This window comes from Heliconius melpomene, chromosome 18 (genome assembly GCF_056956725.1).
Source record: "Heliconius melpomene rosina isolate 202511_hmr_F chromosome 18, ASM5695672v1, whole genome shotgun sequence".
Lineage (NCBI taxonomy): Eukaryota > Metazoa > Arthropoda > Insecta > Lepidoptera > Nymphalidae > Heliconius > Heliconius melpomene.
Genome location: NC_140406.1, coordinates 8,530,254 through 8,545,895, shown reverse-complemented (window position 1 = coordinate 8,545,895; position 15,642 = coordinate 8,530,254). Strand labels below are relative to the sequence as shown.

The 15,642-nt window shown below is 30.9% G+C and overlaps 1 protein-coding gene across 1 annotated transcript; it reads right to left on the bottom strand.

Annotated features, from left to right (window-relative positions):
* Positions 1–9,820: 9,820 nt before the first annotated feature.
* Mms19 (MMS19 nucleotide excision repair protein) lies at positions 9,821–15,595 on the bottom strand. Its single transcript, XM_085201394.1, has 7 exons — positions 15,217–15,595; positions 14,741–15,124; positions 14,026–14,375; positions 11,963–13,414; positions 11,270–11,536; positions 10,765–10,932; positions 9,821–10,500 (listed from the first exon to the last, which is right to left on the bottom strand). The coding sequence occupies exons 1-7, from the start codon at positions 15,302–15,304 to the stop codon at positions 10,297–10,299; spliced, it is 2,913 nt and encodes a 970-aa protein (XP_085057520.1). The 5' UTR covers positions 15,305–15,595; the 3' UTR covers positions 9,821–10,296.
* Positions 15,596–15,642: the final 47 nt, after the last annotated feature.

The following is a 15,642-nucleotide window of genomic DNA, read 5'->3' as shown; positions in this document are numbered from 1 at the left end:
AGATATATAATTTACAAAATAAGCCAATTTATTTCAGATACATAAACATTTTATTATAAGCTGTAGATACTAGCTACCTACTAACTTAGTTTATGACAGCTTAAACAACAACGTTAAGTTACAAATACAAATTCGTAATGTTTTGAAATGTTCTGAATGCGGGGTTTGCTGGTTCAATTCCCATACTTTTTATTACATCCCCCCAATAATTATTTATTCATATTTCCGCTTTGTTAAGGCAAAGCCCGCCATTCAACACTGTCACTCAATACAAAATTTCTCAAATTCGGATAGTGAATTAAATATTTTAACACTAAGTTTTTTTTTGCAGAATAAAGTGATATAGCAATAAACAATAGTACAATTCCTTACATCACCAGCTGAACACGTGTCTAATACTCAATTATTTCGAAATAGTGTCATCTACTACAAAAACATCACATAATATCAAGATAAATATGAGAAAATAAAATACTCTCGTGCCCTGAAGGTCTCGGAAAGACAAAATCATCGATATTCTATACTAATTGGATTGTGAGAGGGAAGGTATAAAGAAAACACCTGTGATAACGAACTTAGATATTGCGCTATTACATTTCTTATATATTTAATAGTTTTTTTTTATTAGCACTTAGAATGTTAACATTTGATTATTGTTCGTATCGTTGCTGATAGAATGCAAAAAAGCGCCGGTCTAAGTTCCGCTACATTTATAATAATTTCATCAATTATTCGGCCTCAAGCGTGTGACTGTAAATGCGAAAGGTTGTGGGTTCGATCTCCACTCAAGGAAATAATCAGCTTTAATCAGTGTTTCTAGTATATAATATATATATACGTATATATGTATGTATGTATAGGTATATATTATGTATGTATTATATATGTATGTATATGTATATATATATTGTAGCATGTGTTATGTATATAATGTGTTAGTTAATATATATATATTTTTGATATTTTAATTTTTTTTTTGATTGCACTTTGTTGTTATTCCGCTGTTTGGCACTCATCCACTTCCATAGGTTGGCTGGAAGAGATTTCTTTCAGAAATAAGCCCGCCATTGTAAACATAACTTTTTAACTGTTCTCTTACTATTTTCTTACATGTGCAATAAAGAATATATATATATACCTCCAGACTACTCTACTCTGCCTACCCTCCAGTGAAGACTAGACTACTCTGCCTACCCTCCAGTGAAGTTGAAAAAATTATCTTAACAATAAATTTGATCATGGTTGTAATGTAAGTTTAAATCCAATTTAATGAGCAAGTCGTTTTATACATAGATATTGAAGTATGAATCAAGAAAAGCTCACGTAGAACATATTCAAATGCAATATTAGTAAACAGAACAACTATTTCCTTACACTGTTGTAGAGTAAAGTAGGTTTAACGTACTGTAACTACAGGGAATAACAACATTTAAATAAGTAGGTATTTGTGTAGGTTTAGTATTGCAGATGAGTATGAACGAAGGCCTCCGTGGCTCAGTGGCACAGCATGTGACTGTAAACGCGACGGTTGTGGATTGGATTCCCAGTTAAGAGCATGGATTATTTTATATTTTAATTTCCCCCCCTCTCAACCTCTCAATTTAACTCGCAAAGTCTCAAAAAAATCGTTTTTATGTATTTATTTTTACACAGTTCCTTCATATAACAGGTTATGAAGGGGGAACCTGGGAATCTTAACTAATGTTAAGAAACTTCGTTCGCATAAAGATCCTTGAGTTTACCAGTTTCTACAAAATTCTGAAGGCATTGCGTGTTGAATAGAGGAACTCAACACCGCGCTTTGCCTCGTTACCAGAACAAGGAATATTAAATATAAAATATGGAAATATTAAATATTTCATATCCTCGAGTGTGAATCGAACCCGTCGCAATTCGCCCTTCGCCACGACTCTCCTCAATACAAAATGTGACCTGAATATTATAATTAAAAACCAAAAATGTTCACAAAATTAAAATAACGGAATTCTTTTTTAAAAAGCCACCAACTAAGTGATTATGCAAAATAATATAAAAACTTCTTAAAATCCTGAACTCTATAATTTTAATTGCATTACTTATATAATATTTATATAATCACAAATTTCAACTCTCATGCTTTAGAAATAAGTGACAAATTCGTGAATCAGTTAAAAAATTCAGACTGTACGCCTTTGATAACATAGAGCAGTGTTATTCTGAAGTTATGCGCAAACACACCAATCAAGTTCAAAATAGATATAGATATTGCAAGAGAATGGCAAATCAAAGGAAACAAAGGACTACTTCTGATATTGTATAGAGAGGAATTTACACTGAGCTCACAAGCTTTGTTAACTTTAATTATGAGTGAATTAAATGATTTTATATATATTTTTTTGTTTTTTAAGATTATTGTAATTATTGTAAAAGTGTAATTTTCAATTGATTTTTTTTTAAATAGGTACAGCGGAGGGAGTGGCGAGAATTAGGGGAGACCTATGTCCAACAGTGGACGTTGAAAGGCTGATGGATGGATTCTTGTCTTTATTACTGATGATTAAAATTAAATAAGACAAAAACTACTTTGTATATATATATTTTTAAATATTTATATTTGAACAATAAATAATTGTGAGAAAAATTTGAGAAAAAATGTTTATGACATTCCATTAAAATTTTTTCATTGCAATATCTCATACATCGCGTTTACACTCAAGCGTTCTGCTGTGACGAAACTATAGCATAGTAAATAATAACCATATCTCAAATAAAAACATACAAATAATACTAAAAACTGTTTTCTTTTAGTTAAACTTACAAACCAATATAATAAATATAGAAACAAACACACATTTTTATTTCTACCCACAAACGCTTCAATCCCACCCTAATACGTAGCGTTTCAGATATATAATCCCTATACTAATCCTCATTCGAGCCTACGGAACCGTCTGGATATAGATAATGCCGCTTTGTACCGCCTTTGCTACGCCTATTAGTATACGAATAAATAGATAGAATGAATAATTCAGAATGAGATCTCTGGAAAGAAATGGCTGTCCGTTGTTATATAATGTTTTACTTAAACAAAATATATATTATACGTTCCAATATTGCTGTTATATTAATTTCATGTACACATTTTAAACTAAAACATAGGAATTTTCCAATAAAGTTAAAAATTACCTCTAGGTTTTTGTATTCAACGTATTTCTGCAAGCTTTCGAAAAGCAAGCAAATGTGGAACGGAATGGGAACAGTAATGAGAGGAAATTAGATTTCGATATACCATTAGGTTAGGTGGAGCATTCCAGCTTGTTTCTGAAATTAGTCTTAGTTTAAGAAAAATTTAATGGAATATGAAAAGGTAGCTAAGGGATATACGTAGTAGGTAAATACTATAAATATTAATTTGGTTAGAATTATAGTAATTTGTATTAAAAATAATATTTTAAACTTGATACCTTCCTAGAGTCCGACGTGACAAACGAATAAGTTGAGGTAATATAGCCTATATATATAATTCACCATGAATAAACTATCACAAAATTATATGTTAATTTTGAACTACAGATTCACAAGATAAGCGCATTAAAACAAACACACTCTCCAAAAAGCTGAAGCATAATTATAACATATAAGATAATATTAGTATAGTATAGCAACTAGACTATGAAACTGTTATACAAAAATAAAGCTAGAAAAATTCCTCTGCAAAACCCCAGCATAGCACTGTGCCGGACGTATAAAGAACATTAAAAAGGATTTTCTTTATTACCAACCGGAACTACCTGGCCAGGAAGTGGCGTAATTAGATAACTTAAATTTAGATGTTTTAACGCGTACTGTTCTAGTTGTACAGTTTCTTTATTAAACTTTGCTTTCATAGTTTGTTTATAACGTTTGTTGTTTGTTGTTATCTTGTTTGGCGAAATAATATTATCTAGGTATACTTTGAGACATAGTGTACCTACTGTTAGAGTTTATTTTTTTCTCTCATTCCTTGCTATTTATATGATAAAAGAACCTGCTAGCGTTAAAACGCACTTTTTCAACTAGCGTATATAATGAAAATAACATAATTATAGAAAACTTCTCACTTACACTTCAATTCCCACTTACACTTACGTATACGAAAGTTCATTGTAAAACTATTTTCATATATTGGATTTGGTACACAGTGTGTTACACGGAATCTAATATTTGTCCCGCATATATCAGAGTAGTATCTTGACAGAGTAGTATGTTGTGGAAAGTAGTGTCAAATCATTCCCTAATCGAAAAACATGACGAGAAAAATAACTTTAACATTGCTAAGTTAATAAAAATATATAAAAACTTATAAATAATTAATTTCAGTACACGAAAAGTTATTTTACATCACAAAATATGTAGGTGACCCAACAAAAACAGTAGAACTCAAGTACCGACATTCAACCGCATGGCAATTACATAGCTACCTGTTCACAGTTTTAGAATTTCGAAATAAAAATTATACAAATACGAGCACTGGAAAAAAGGAAGAAAGAAAGGAAAGCAAAAAATAATAAAAAAAATGCTTTCAAACAAAATGAGACACGTAACTAAGCGTGAAGCTACGTTTCAACCCGCTTGTAAAAAGTGCAGGGCTATTTTTATCTTGCATTAACCTATTTAACGGTTGACATGGAAACTAGGTCCCCTACGCTATGATTTCATAGGTAGTACTGTGACCGTACGTTGAAAGTGGTAATTATTATTTTTATTTACATACAAAAAACATAAATACTTTTGTTTATTAAAATTTAGATAGCCTGCCATTTTTCAGTTTTAATCTAGTTAAAATAGTTGCATAAGCTTATTTATATACTTTATGAAGATTTTATCGTACGCGACGTTAAAATCCGCCACTCAACACGCAGCGCCTCCAGACCTCGGCGGAAAGGGGGAAACGAAAGTGTCTTAATGGGAGCGATATGGTAAGTAGCACTAGAGATATATTGCCAATAGAAATATTCTTAGAAGAGCTGCAACAGAAATACATCATCTGTGACAACTTAAATTGTCTTATAATTACAGTTTGTCAGATAGGTACGAGTATATATTCTGGTGACAACGGAGTATTAGGGTCCTGTTTCACCCTTTGGGCATGAAACCCTAAAAAAGAACAATCACGTTAGAATATAGATTTGTCATCATTTGGTCCATAAAATTAGACAAGCAATGAAAAGCATAACTGTAACGTGGTAAATAAGATGGCTTCTTCTTTTACAAAATGCTACTAGTTAACAAAGTTTCTCGCAAGCGACAATATAAGAGAAAGAAATAAAAAAACATTACCTCAATCCAATTAATCCAGGTGTATGTAAGAAATTATAGTAACTTTGTAATCGTAAGAACAAACGAGATTAACTCCAGGTTGTCTAATTAACTCGGTAGCTTCATCCGTTCCGCTATAAAGTAAATCCTTTCTTTGTTAATATGTCTACTATTCGCAAGTTAAATGTAATACTTACATAAGCTTTTAGTTACGTATATTATAAAGAAAAATTTTTTGTATGATGCAGTTGATGTCGGTAGATTTCTTATCTTTTTTTTCAACTGTAGCAGAGGGAACCTAGTGTTAGTACACTCCGTTCCCCTCTTTCCGCCGAATTTCTGAGGCATTCCGTGTTGAGTGTTGAGTGGCGAAATTCAACGCCGCGCCTATGCCAATTTACATTGCGATTTGCCTCGACATCAGAATGAAGAAATAAAATTTTAAATATTTAATTTTCTGGAGTGAATAAGAGAATAAAAAAAGTACTTATTAACGAATCTCTAATAAATAAATAAATATCTGTAAAAATCATTATTCTTTTATGTAATATGTATCTTAGTCAGCTTAAACAAGGCAGTGAAAGAATGTTATTTTACTTATTTTTAAGTTATTAACGGTGAATAAATATAAAATACTTCTGTAATGTAAAGAAGGTAATATTTTATTTATTTTTATTGAGTAAATATTACTCTTAATATTTATTTCATATTTATTGTTTGTTTGTTTACTCGACGATCAATGGTTAAAGAAATAAAAGACATAGCAAATATGTATACAGTACAGTTATAAAAACGACTTATTTAAATATTATTCAATGATAAGCAATATCATATTATATTAAAATTTAATATACTCCTATATTAGTATAAGTATTTTGTATAAAATTTTCGATATTACATCATTTTTAACGCAACTATTGATATTAAATTATAATTTAATTTATATTTATAAAAGTTGTCGTAGCCCAGTGGAACAGCGTCTGATTGTAAACGTGACGATTGTGGATTCGATTCACATTCGGGGGAAGGATTATACTTAATTTTATTTCATGTCCCCGCTCTAACGAAAAAAAAGTTAATGAATATAAAAAAAATGGTAATGAAGTCAGGCCAATCGCGTTTACAGGACAAAGTGTGCCTGTATAAGCGACTCATTCGAGGAAATCGTCCAGAATTTATCTAAAAGTGGAGATGAGAATGTAGTGTCTTAACACTAGGTTCCCTCTGCCTAGGCGTGAAGCTGAACAAGTATAACCACAAAACATTATAACCTAACGCAAGTATGTACATCGTACACACACCGTACCTCTGGGAGGATCGTAATTTATCTACAGGCTGTATCCAGGGGTAATTTAGTTTAATCAATGCTAGAAATTCTGTAAATTACATTGCAGCTACGATACATACTACATACTTACTCGTAAATCATCCGTAATGGCGAGGGACTAAAACGCGCTATCGTTCTGATGAAATTAAACAGTTATTAATGTACCTATTTGAAACGAAATGGTAGTGTGTTAGATTCCTGCTCGGAGGATAGGATTATTTCTCTGGTACTCGGATAAATCTCTCCGTTGAATTCCGACTTTCGACAAGCGATGTCTTGAAAATTTGACGGAATGGGGAATGAAGTGTCTAACACTAGGTTAGGTAGGTGCTTTGAAAGACTAATAGTTCATTTATTTGTTTCCCTATAAACATGATTCAGTTTAATTTCACGAGCTTGTGGTTGGCATACTTTCTGAATATTTATCCGTTAATTAAATACCAATATAGGTATAAATTTGTAATCTACCAAATATTACAAAAATAGTATGCAGATATATTATTTAACATAGGTGGTCGTTTCAGAAAACAATAGCAGACAGACAGCCAGTAATTAGCAAGGTCAATTACCGTGACAAACTCCTAATCTACATCACGAAAATGGTGATTTTCTTCCAAATCCCATGGTAATTTCATTATACAAACTTTGTATTCGGGTCTAAAACACATAAGTCCGACGATGAGTCCTCAGACAGCTAACGCGATGGACCTTTGGGAGATTAAGAGAGCAAATCTAGTCCGGCGATTCAATTAAAATTTGCATATTGTCACGCATTTCGCCTTACAAATTGTGAAAATGCTCATAACTTATCTACATAACATTTAAATATTTAGATGTAGGTAGGTAAGTTTATTAACATTAAAACATTTTTATTTTGATTTTTTATTTATTTAGATACGTGTAAAATTATATATATAATATTTGCCTGATTTTCCGCCGAAGTTTGTATCGTTAACAGAGGATAAAAAAATATTTAAAATTTAATTCCCCAGTGTGGGTATCAAACTCACAACTAGGTACGCCACGACAGATAGATGATATACCTATACAATTATTGGTAAGATTACAAGTAATGTTTTGTTATAAAATACAAAATATTTTTAAGAACCTCTTATATAATTAAGCTTAAATAAACATTTTACTTTAAGACTTTCAAAAGCTTTTACAAGTTTGCCGTAATTAAAAATAAAATACTTCTTAAGTGAATTTCGGTAGAGTTTTGTATATTTTATTAACTGAATACGCCCTGTTGTTTGCAAAAAAAATATTATTTTTAATTTTTAAATAATGAAAATTGAAATTTTTAACTAAAATTCTTTTTCAGCTGTATCAGATTTTTTTATCTATTTGCAAATTGTATCTAACTCGCACTATTGAAAGTGGACTAACGTAATTAGATATACTCCATTTCGGTCATATTTAGATTAGAGAAGAGAAAGGCTATTAAGTGCCGAACATTATCTTATTATTAAAACGACACAAAAGAAATTTTTCCCTGAGAAGGAATCGAACCCACAATCGCCACGTTTACAGACGCTGTGCCGCTGCGAAACGAGGCCTTCTCATCACGGCTGGTCTTGTATAATAACAATTTAACTATACCGCTATATAGATTCTTTTATGTTTTCTAAAAAGTATTTTTCTTTCCTTAGTGTGGAGTAACACTTTTTAAATTGTAAAAACTAATTTAACTATTTTCTATTAATATTATTCTGTTTCAAAACACACCAACTAAATATTCAATAGCGAAGCCGTTCTAACGTTTTAGGCGCCCAATGCCACATGAGTGAAACACTTAAATCTTTCATTGGGTCTAAAAACTCCATTTTAGGGTCTTCATTACCATTTAATGTGCGGCAAACGTTTGGACGCGATAAGAGATTATGCAAATTTAAATCAAATTGTTAGTGGCCAGAGATTTGTCCAACTAAGCTTTTGAATGGCCCGAATGCAAGCCTGAAAATTTCTTTTGAATTCTACAAATCTTAACGATTTTGTTACAACATTGCCTTCTAATTTCACGAACGGGAGAGCAGGATGAGAATGAAAAAAATAGATTGTACCTATGGGCTATGGAGTGTATAAAAATAATGAAAAATGCTGCAAAAAGAAATCTGTAAATACAAGTAGGTATATCTTTAAAAATATTGTACTTATTTTATGACAATTTTTTTATACATAAAATTAACCTATTTTAAAAAATAGTAATATAATTGGCCACCGTGGCGTGGTGAGTGGGTGTCTACTATACAAGTGATGGTTGTCGATACCTAAGGTAAAAATCAGAATCTTCTAAGCTGGCATTCTCCTGCAAGTTACAGAAGCAGAGGGAATCTGTTCGACACTACTAATTTAATCTATAGTAATAAGTATATATTAATATAAATTTGCACAGGGGCACAAAGTATGACTGTAAACGTGACTAGTTTTGGGTTTGAGGAAATGAAATATTTATTTAAATTTATATTTTCATATATTCGCTCTGGTGCCGAGGCAAAGCGCGGCGTTGAGTTCCGCAGAATTCTACGGAAAGTGGGGAATGGAGTGTCTTAACACTAGGTTCCCTGTGTAAAAATAGAACACACACACAATAAAATCCTCCTGCACATAAAAAGTACCTAGTTGTTATAAAACTAAACAGGTAAAAAATATAAAACGTAGTCGTGTATTCCCCTTTCAAAATTTGGACTTTCGGGAAATCCACTCTTAGTGCTTCCCAACACGTATTAACGTCGGTTAATTAGAAACGGGGCGTAGTTTTGAAATTTTTAAAATTCGCTTTAATGTTTGATTAAAATTACGGTTGCGGCGCTTTTTTATTAAGTGTAAAATAAAGCGCCGTTACCGTAATTTAGGTTATCGAAAAATATACCCAACTCTGTTATTTGCAATACGTCCCATGTAACAGAGCAAAATTTTTAAAGAAAGTTATATTTTATAATAATAGATAAAATACTCTTCGATCACACAGTAGGTACATTATTACCAGATTAAAACAATAATAAGAAATATTTTCTTTATTTTATTTCAGCTGCACGCTGCGCGACGTCCGATTTTCGAGACATAACATTTAGTGGCGTAACTAAACGTCGCGGTTTGTGTCGGTACCAGGGCGAGGAAATATAAATAATTTAATCTCTCAAATATTTTCCATATTCAAATCTGCAACCGTCGCGTTCACAATAATGAATATGCTATAAATAAAAATGCAGTATGATTTATTAAAACAGTTTATTTAAAATATATAAATAACCATGTATATAATGTAAGTTAAGCCATTTAAGCTTTGCTAAGCTTGTAAATTTACTCAGGGCATTAATTAAAATTGGTTTTATAGCATTTTTTTTAATTACCTTTATCGTTTTATACATTTTCATAATTATTATTACTATAATAATTTTAACATAACAATATTTGAACTCACACTTTTACGACAATTCTTTTTCTTAAAATCGATTCTATTTACTGACTTTTAATCTTGTAATAAAAACTCGTTAAAAATATTAATATTTCAAGAGTTAATATATTCTACTAAATTTATTAACTTTTACTATTTTAAACTAGTGTAAATTTATTATATAAAACATTATTATGAAATCATCAATGACTTGAAATTTAACTATTACTCGACTCCATAATGCGTGAAAAACAAAATAAAAATATAATTGAAACAAAATAATTTAATTATGTCATTAATCTTCTTTGCTTTCTCCAGGGGAACCAACAAGAAACCACCGCGTCCTAGCTTTGACCGCCGTATTTCTAACTAATCTCTTCTTGTCGTCGAGAGATGGCGCTAGATCTATTAAAATATCCTGCTTATATGGAATTAGGAGCATTGTTGAATAGGAGTTTGCTATTTCGTAGAGACATTGCAAACTTTTTATTCGGACGTCCTGAAAAAAAAAATTGTTTTATATATTTGTTACAAGAAATATATTTAAATAACTTGTGACATTATAATTCGTTATCTTGGCCCTAAAAGTCATATAAAATATTGTTTTTTCTTTTGCTCCACGCTGTTTCCCACTTTATAGCCGAGTAGGCAGATGGAATTGAGAAGCCAACATGCAATCGTCGCCTCAACCGTCGCACACTCATACCCCTGCACCATGACGACCTCAACTATGCGATAATGATTTACAAATATTAGTACTTACCATAGAATTAACATAAGTTGTCAAATTAATGAGCCGCGGCAAAATAGACTGTAAGCTCTGTGCAATAGTCACATTTTTAGCTTGTACAAAGTGTATAAGGACTTCTAACATTACTAATAACAGATCTTTATTGTCATATTCTAAGGCATCTACTACTAGAGGTGCGATCTGAAAGAGAAAGAAAATGTATCTTTTTATTAAGATAATATACAGACAGGGAATATCTAGTGTGAAGACACTCCTTTCTCCACTTTTTGCCAGAATTCAAGACACTACATGTTTAGGAACTTCTCCGCCGCTCTTTGGCGAAATGTAAACAAATTATATTCTTACGAGTGGAAATCGAACCCACAACTTTCGCGTTTACAATCGTGCGTACCTCTCCACAACAATATCCTAGTGCCTCAAACAAATACTCGTAATTGTATTAAAATGTCAATTTAGTTCAGCGACTTGCGCCTCTTAAACGATCTAAATACGAAAAAAAATGCGTAATTTAACATACCTTATTAACCTCACTATTAAGCACAGTTTTAGGTGTTTTCTCCAAAACGTACGCCCAACTTAGACAATATGCTTCTTTCGTACCACTCTGTGAAATATTTAACTTTTCCGATAATTTAGTAAATGTATGAAACATTCTCTGTTTATAAAGGAGGCTTGCACGACAATTATTTCTTATGCTTAGGTAATCTGGAGATTCCGTCATGATTGTGCATACTGCTTCAGAGCCTAGTGTACTTGATTCAGGGTTAGATATGGATAATATAATCTGTAAGTTACAATAATATTATTACAATGGTACTTGCTTATAAAACGTGCAAAAAAAATAATATAACGATTTGAACCTGCGCCTCTTGGCAGCCGTCCAAGCGCTGTGTCATAACGCTAAGCCAACACAACGTTATAATTTATTTATCATATAAGCATTTTGGCGCGTAAGTTTCGGTCAAAACTGTCCGAAATCAAGACCTATATAGGCTATAAAATTATGAACGAGACAATGTCAAATTTTGTCAACCCCCCAAACTCCCCTAACGTAACTACATTAATAAATAGCCCTTTAGTCCACGATTAACAATGATAACATGAATTACAATTTCCCTGGGATTTCATCATCAGAACTTGACTTGGTAGCAATGAGGAGATTCTCCTCCTTTTTGAAATCAGTTAAAAAGTGAAAATAGTCGTAACTTACTTTATTTAGCCAAAATTGAAATAAATCACTGCCTCTCAAAAGAAGTCCTTTAGCAATCCATCCATACAAATTCAATAATCTTGGGCATAAATTCTCTTCACTTTGACTAATAGATGATAAATAATTTTTTAAAATTTCATACAAGACTTCGAATTTCTGGCCATTTTCAGCTTTATTCAGAAAGTGTGCAATTAAGCAACAAGCTTTTAATCTTACGATCTCTTTATCACTGTTCAATGAAAGTTTTAATGCTAATGACAAAATTTCTTCAAAATGCATATTATAAACACTTTGGTGTATCGAACGATATAGACTTTCTATGACTTGAAAGTATAACTCATTTTGCGTACATTTTACTAAAATGTCTTTAGTTTTATTATTTAATATATTTTGCTGTGCGTTAATATTTAAACTACATATTGTATTCGAAATTAACGTAAAACCATGATCTAAAGAATCATGTGATGCTTCAATTTCTTTGTAAAGCCAAATTAATATTGATTCTATTAAGCCATGATCAGTCTCGATTTGGGCTATTTTATCGTTAGAATATAAACTCGAGTTGGAAATCGAATTATTAAGAGCTGAAACAATTTTTACACCATCTTCATCTGTTTGAATGAATTTCAACATCTCTTCCACAATAATTTTAGTAAAATCATCGATGCTCGCCAAACTCGATAGTAAATTTAATCGTTTTTGAAATGCAGTTTTGTCTTGAGACAAGTTGTTTATGTCGCATTTGCCTTTTACAACTAAACTCATTATAAGTTCCGGATGTTTTCTAGCGATGGCGTGAACACATTGAATTGATATTATCAATAATTCATCGTCTTGCGAATTTTGTATATTATATATCAAAATTTCAACAAAAGGCACTACTAAGTCGATTTTTAATGCATCGATTACTCGAATTAACGTTTTGAAACCGCCAATTTGATGTTCTTTTGACCTTTCACTGACAGCTGTCAAACACAGCTGAGGTATTTCGCAAACTTGTTGTTCTATTTCATTAATAACCGCCCAATGTTTGGCCATTTCGTATAAATCCGCTAAAAAATCCAAACTAGCAATTTGAAGTTTAGGTGATGTTTTAAATTCATAATACGCTAGAACTGCCGGTATCATAGATTTCGTTATAATTTCACACGATTCTTTCGAAGAATTAGCTACCGTTAGCAAAATTTTTGCCGTTTGAACAAATTGTATGACTGTTGTCGATTCAGCGATGGCTGTCTGCAGAGAAATTAAAATGCCTTTTATAAAATTTTCGAATGTTTGGTCTGTATTTGCAATTGTGGCTAATTTAGATGTTAAGGCCGATAAAGCCTCGTGAGCTGCCAATTTTAATTCTTCATCACTTTTATGTGTTATGTCCCTATGTATAGATGACCATAAAGCTTTTATAAAAGGTCCATAGCTCTCTGCTTTAAATATCTTGCAACTGGTAGCCTGTAAATATATAAGTAAAAATAAAGTAATATGTACAATTTTTTTCCTTTCCATTATCAGTCACTTTTATTAGCAAGTATAAACATGCTGTTATAAATAACAATATCTAATCTTTAACTGACAAACCTAATGTAATGTAAACATAAAACATTCTTATAATAACATGTTATATAAGCTCTATCAAATCATAGTATTTTTTTCTTTGCATTAGCTGTATCCCACAATTACCAAAATATGCAGAATAGAGAGAGGGAACCTAATTTTAAGAAACCCAATTTTCTTTTATTGACTGGCATGCCTGAGTTAAGCTGGGGTTTATCTTGTTACAAGAGTGAAATATTTTAATTGAATCCATAACTGTTGTGTGGTAAATTTTTGCTTTAAATTTTTATTTAGGAAAGCAAATTTTTTAGCAAAAACTTTTTGAACCCACCCACTTCTTGGATACCTTACAAGCAAATGTTCCCAATTAAACCATACATTCTTATAAGGCTACATCAAAATTCTTATCTGCTAGTGAAAACTTATTTTTGTTGTATGCATCTATTAATTATGTGAATGTATATGTGTATTATAATAATTTGTACAATTTTAATAATTAGCCAACTTACCAATAATACTAAAGAATCAAGCTTAGCGACATGCAAGCTTGAATCCAGTTTTTCTATTAACAGAACCAAACAATGCTCTGCAAACTCCGGTATTGCACATAAACACGGACACAGTGCATTTGCTAAATCATCCCTGCTGACTGCTGCAGGATCATTGGGTGAAGGGTGAAAATCAATTGGATAATAACAAGATATTACTTCAAACATTTCCTCAATCAAATGTCCGAGAGATATATGTGATAAGAATTTAGGTAGGAAATTGAATAGGAATAATAAATTTCGAGGATCTCTCTCACCATCCATTGATGATATAACTCCATATAAAAAATCTGGACCAAGTGTTTTCATATCTGGAAATAATAAAAAAAACGTTTCAGAATTATTCATATAATTTTTTCTTTATACAATATATTTTTTTTTTTATTGTATTTTTGTTCAACTTCACTCAGTATGCCACATATAATGGGGTATTTTACTCTCTGTCCAAATTTGTGATGCATGTTGACCGATAGGACTTAATATGGTTTGTCTTATCAAATTAGAAGAAAATGAAAATAATTTATTCACTAATTGAATCTCAAAACTCAGGTTTACAATTAGAGATACATACCTCCTGTAATTAGAATATGTCATGTGTCATACACAACTCACAGTTGATTCTTACATTTTATTGTGAGTGCAGTCACAATTAAAAGTTAGTATTATATATACTTACAATTAACATCCTTTTCTAATAACTTTTGTAGTGTCAAGTAAATATTATATCTATCATGTCTTACTTGTGACTGACAAGCAACTTCTCTGAATAAAACTGTGAAATATTCACCACTATTTTGTACAGTATAATTATCCATATCTACAATATAGAGATATCCTTCTAAAACAGCTGGAATGACTCTGTGGTTATCTTTTAAGCGGTCTATATAAAATTTTGATATAAATTTAATTTGTTTTTCACTTAAGTAATCATTAGGAATTTCTTTCAAAATTTTTGTAAAGAATTTCATTCCTTGCTCTCTGTTATGTGCTTCTTTATTGGTAAGAGCTGCTCCCATATTTTCAACTAAACAAGTTATTTCCAGTTTACCTGTTACTATATCTGCAAATAAGAAAAAAATTAATTAATTAAGATAAATTTTCTTTCGCTCGATTATAAATTTAAAAGTAATAAGCGATTATTTTTCATCTTACCTGCTACAATATTATGTGTTTGATCAAATAAGTCATTATTTTTCATTATTTCTTCAGCTAAATCAGATTTAAACCATACAGCCTCCATTATTAGATTTTAATTATTAAAATATTTGTATTATATTTTATATTATGCCTTTATATTTAGTTATTAATTTCTCAAAATAATTCCATAAGAGTAAGTACTAAGTTTCAATATGTCACATAAATAAGATATAAATTATAGGCCGTATGTGCAATCTCTAATACTTAATATTAAACTGTTGCTATCACATGACAGAAAATGATTTAGTTATTTATTATTGCAAGTGAAATTATATTGAATGGAAAACTGATATTAGCATATTACACTTGAATTTGAATTATAGGTTAGATTACATTTACAATACTTTTTTTTTAATATTGTAAACAGTTAAACACTTGTGA

Coding starts and splice junctions, on each gene's coding strand:
- Mms19 (XM_085201394.1), bottom strand. CDS start 15,304: ATGGAGGCTGTATGGTTTAAATCTGATTTAGCTGAAGAAATAATGAAA. Junction 10,933..11,269: donor TTAATAGTGAGGTTAATAAG/GTATGTTAAATT, acceptor TTTCTCTTTCAG/ATCGCACCTCTAGTAGTAGA. Junction 10,501..10,764: donor CAACTTATGTTAATTCTATG/GTAAGTACTAAT, acceptor TTTTTTTTTCAG/GACGTCCGAATAAAAAGTTT.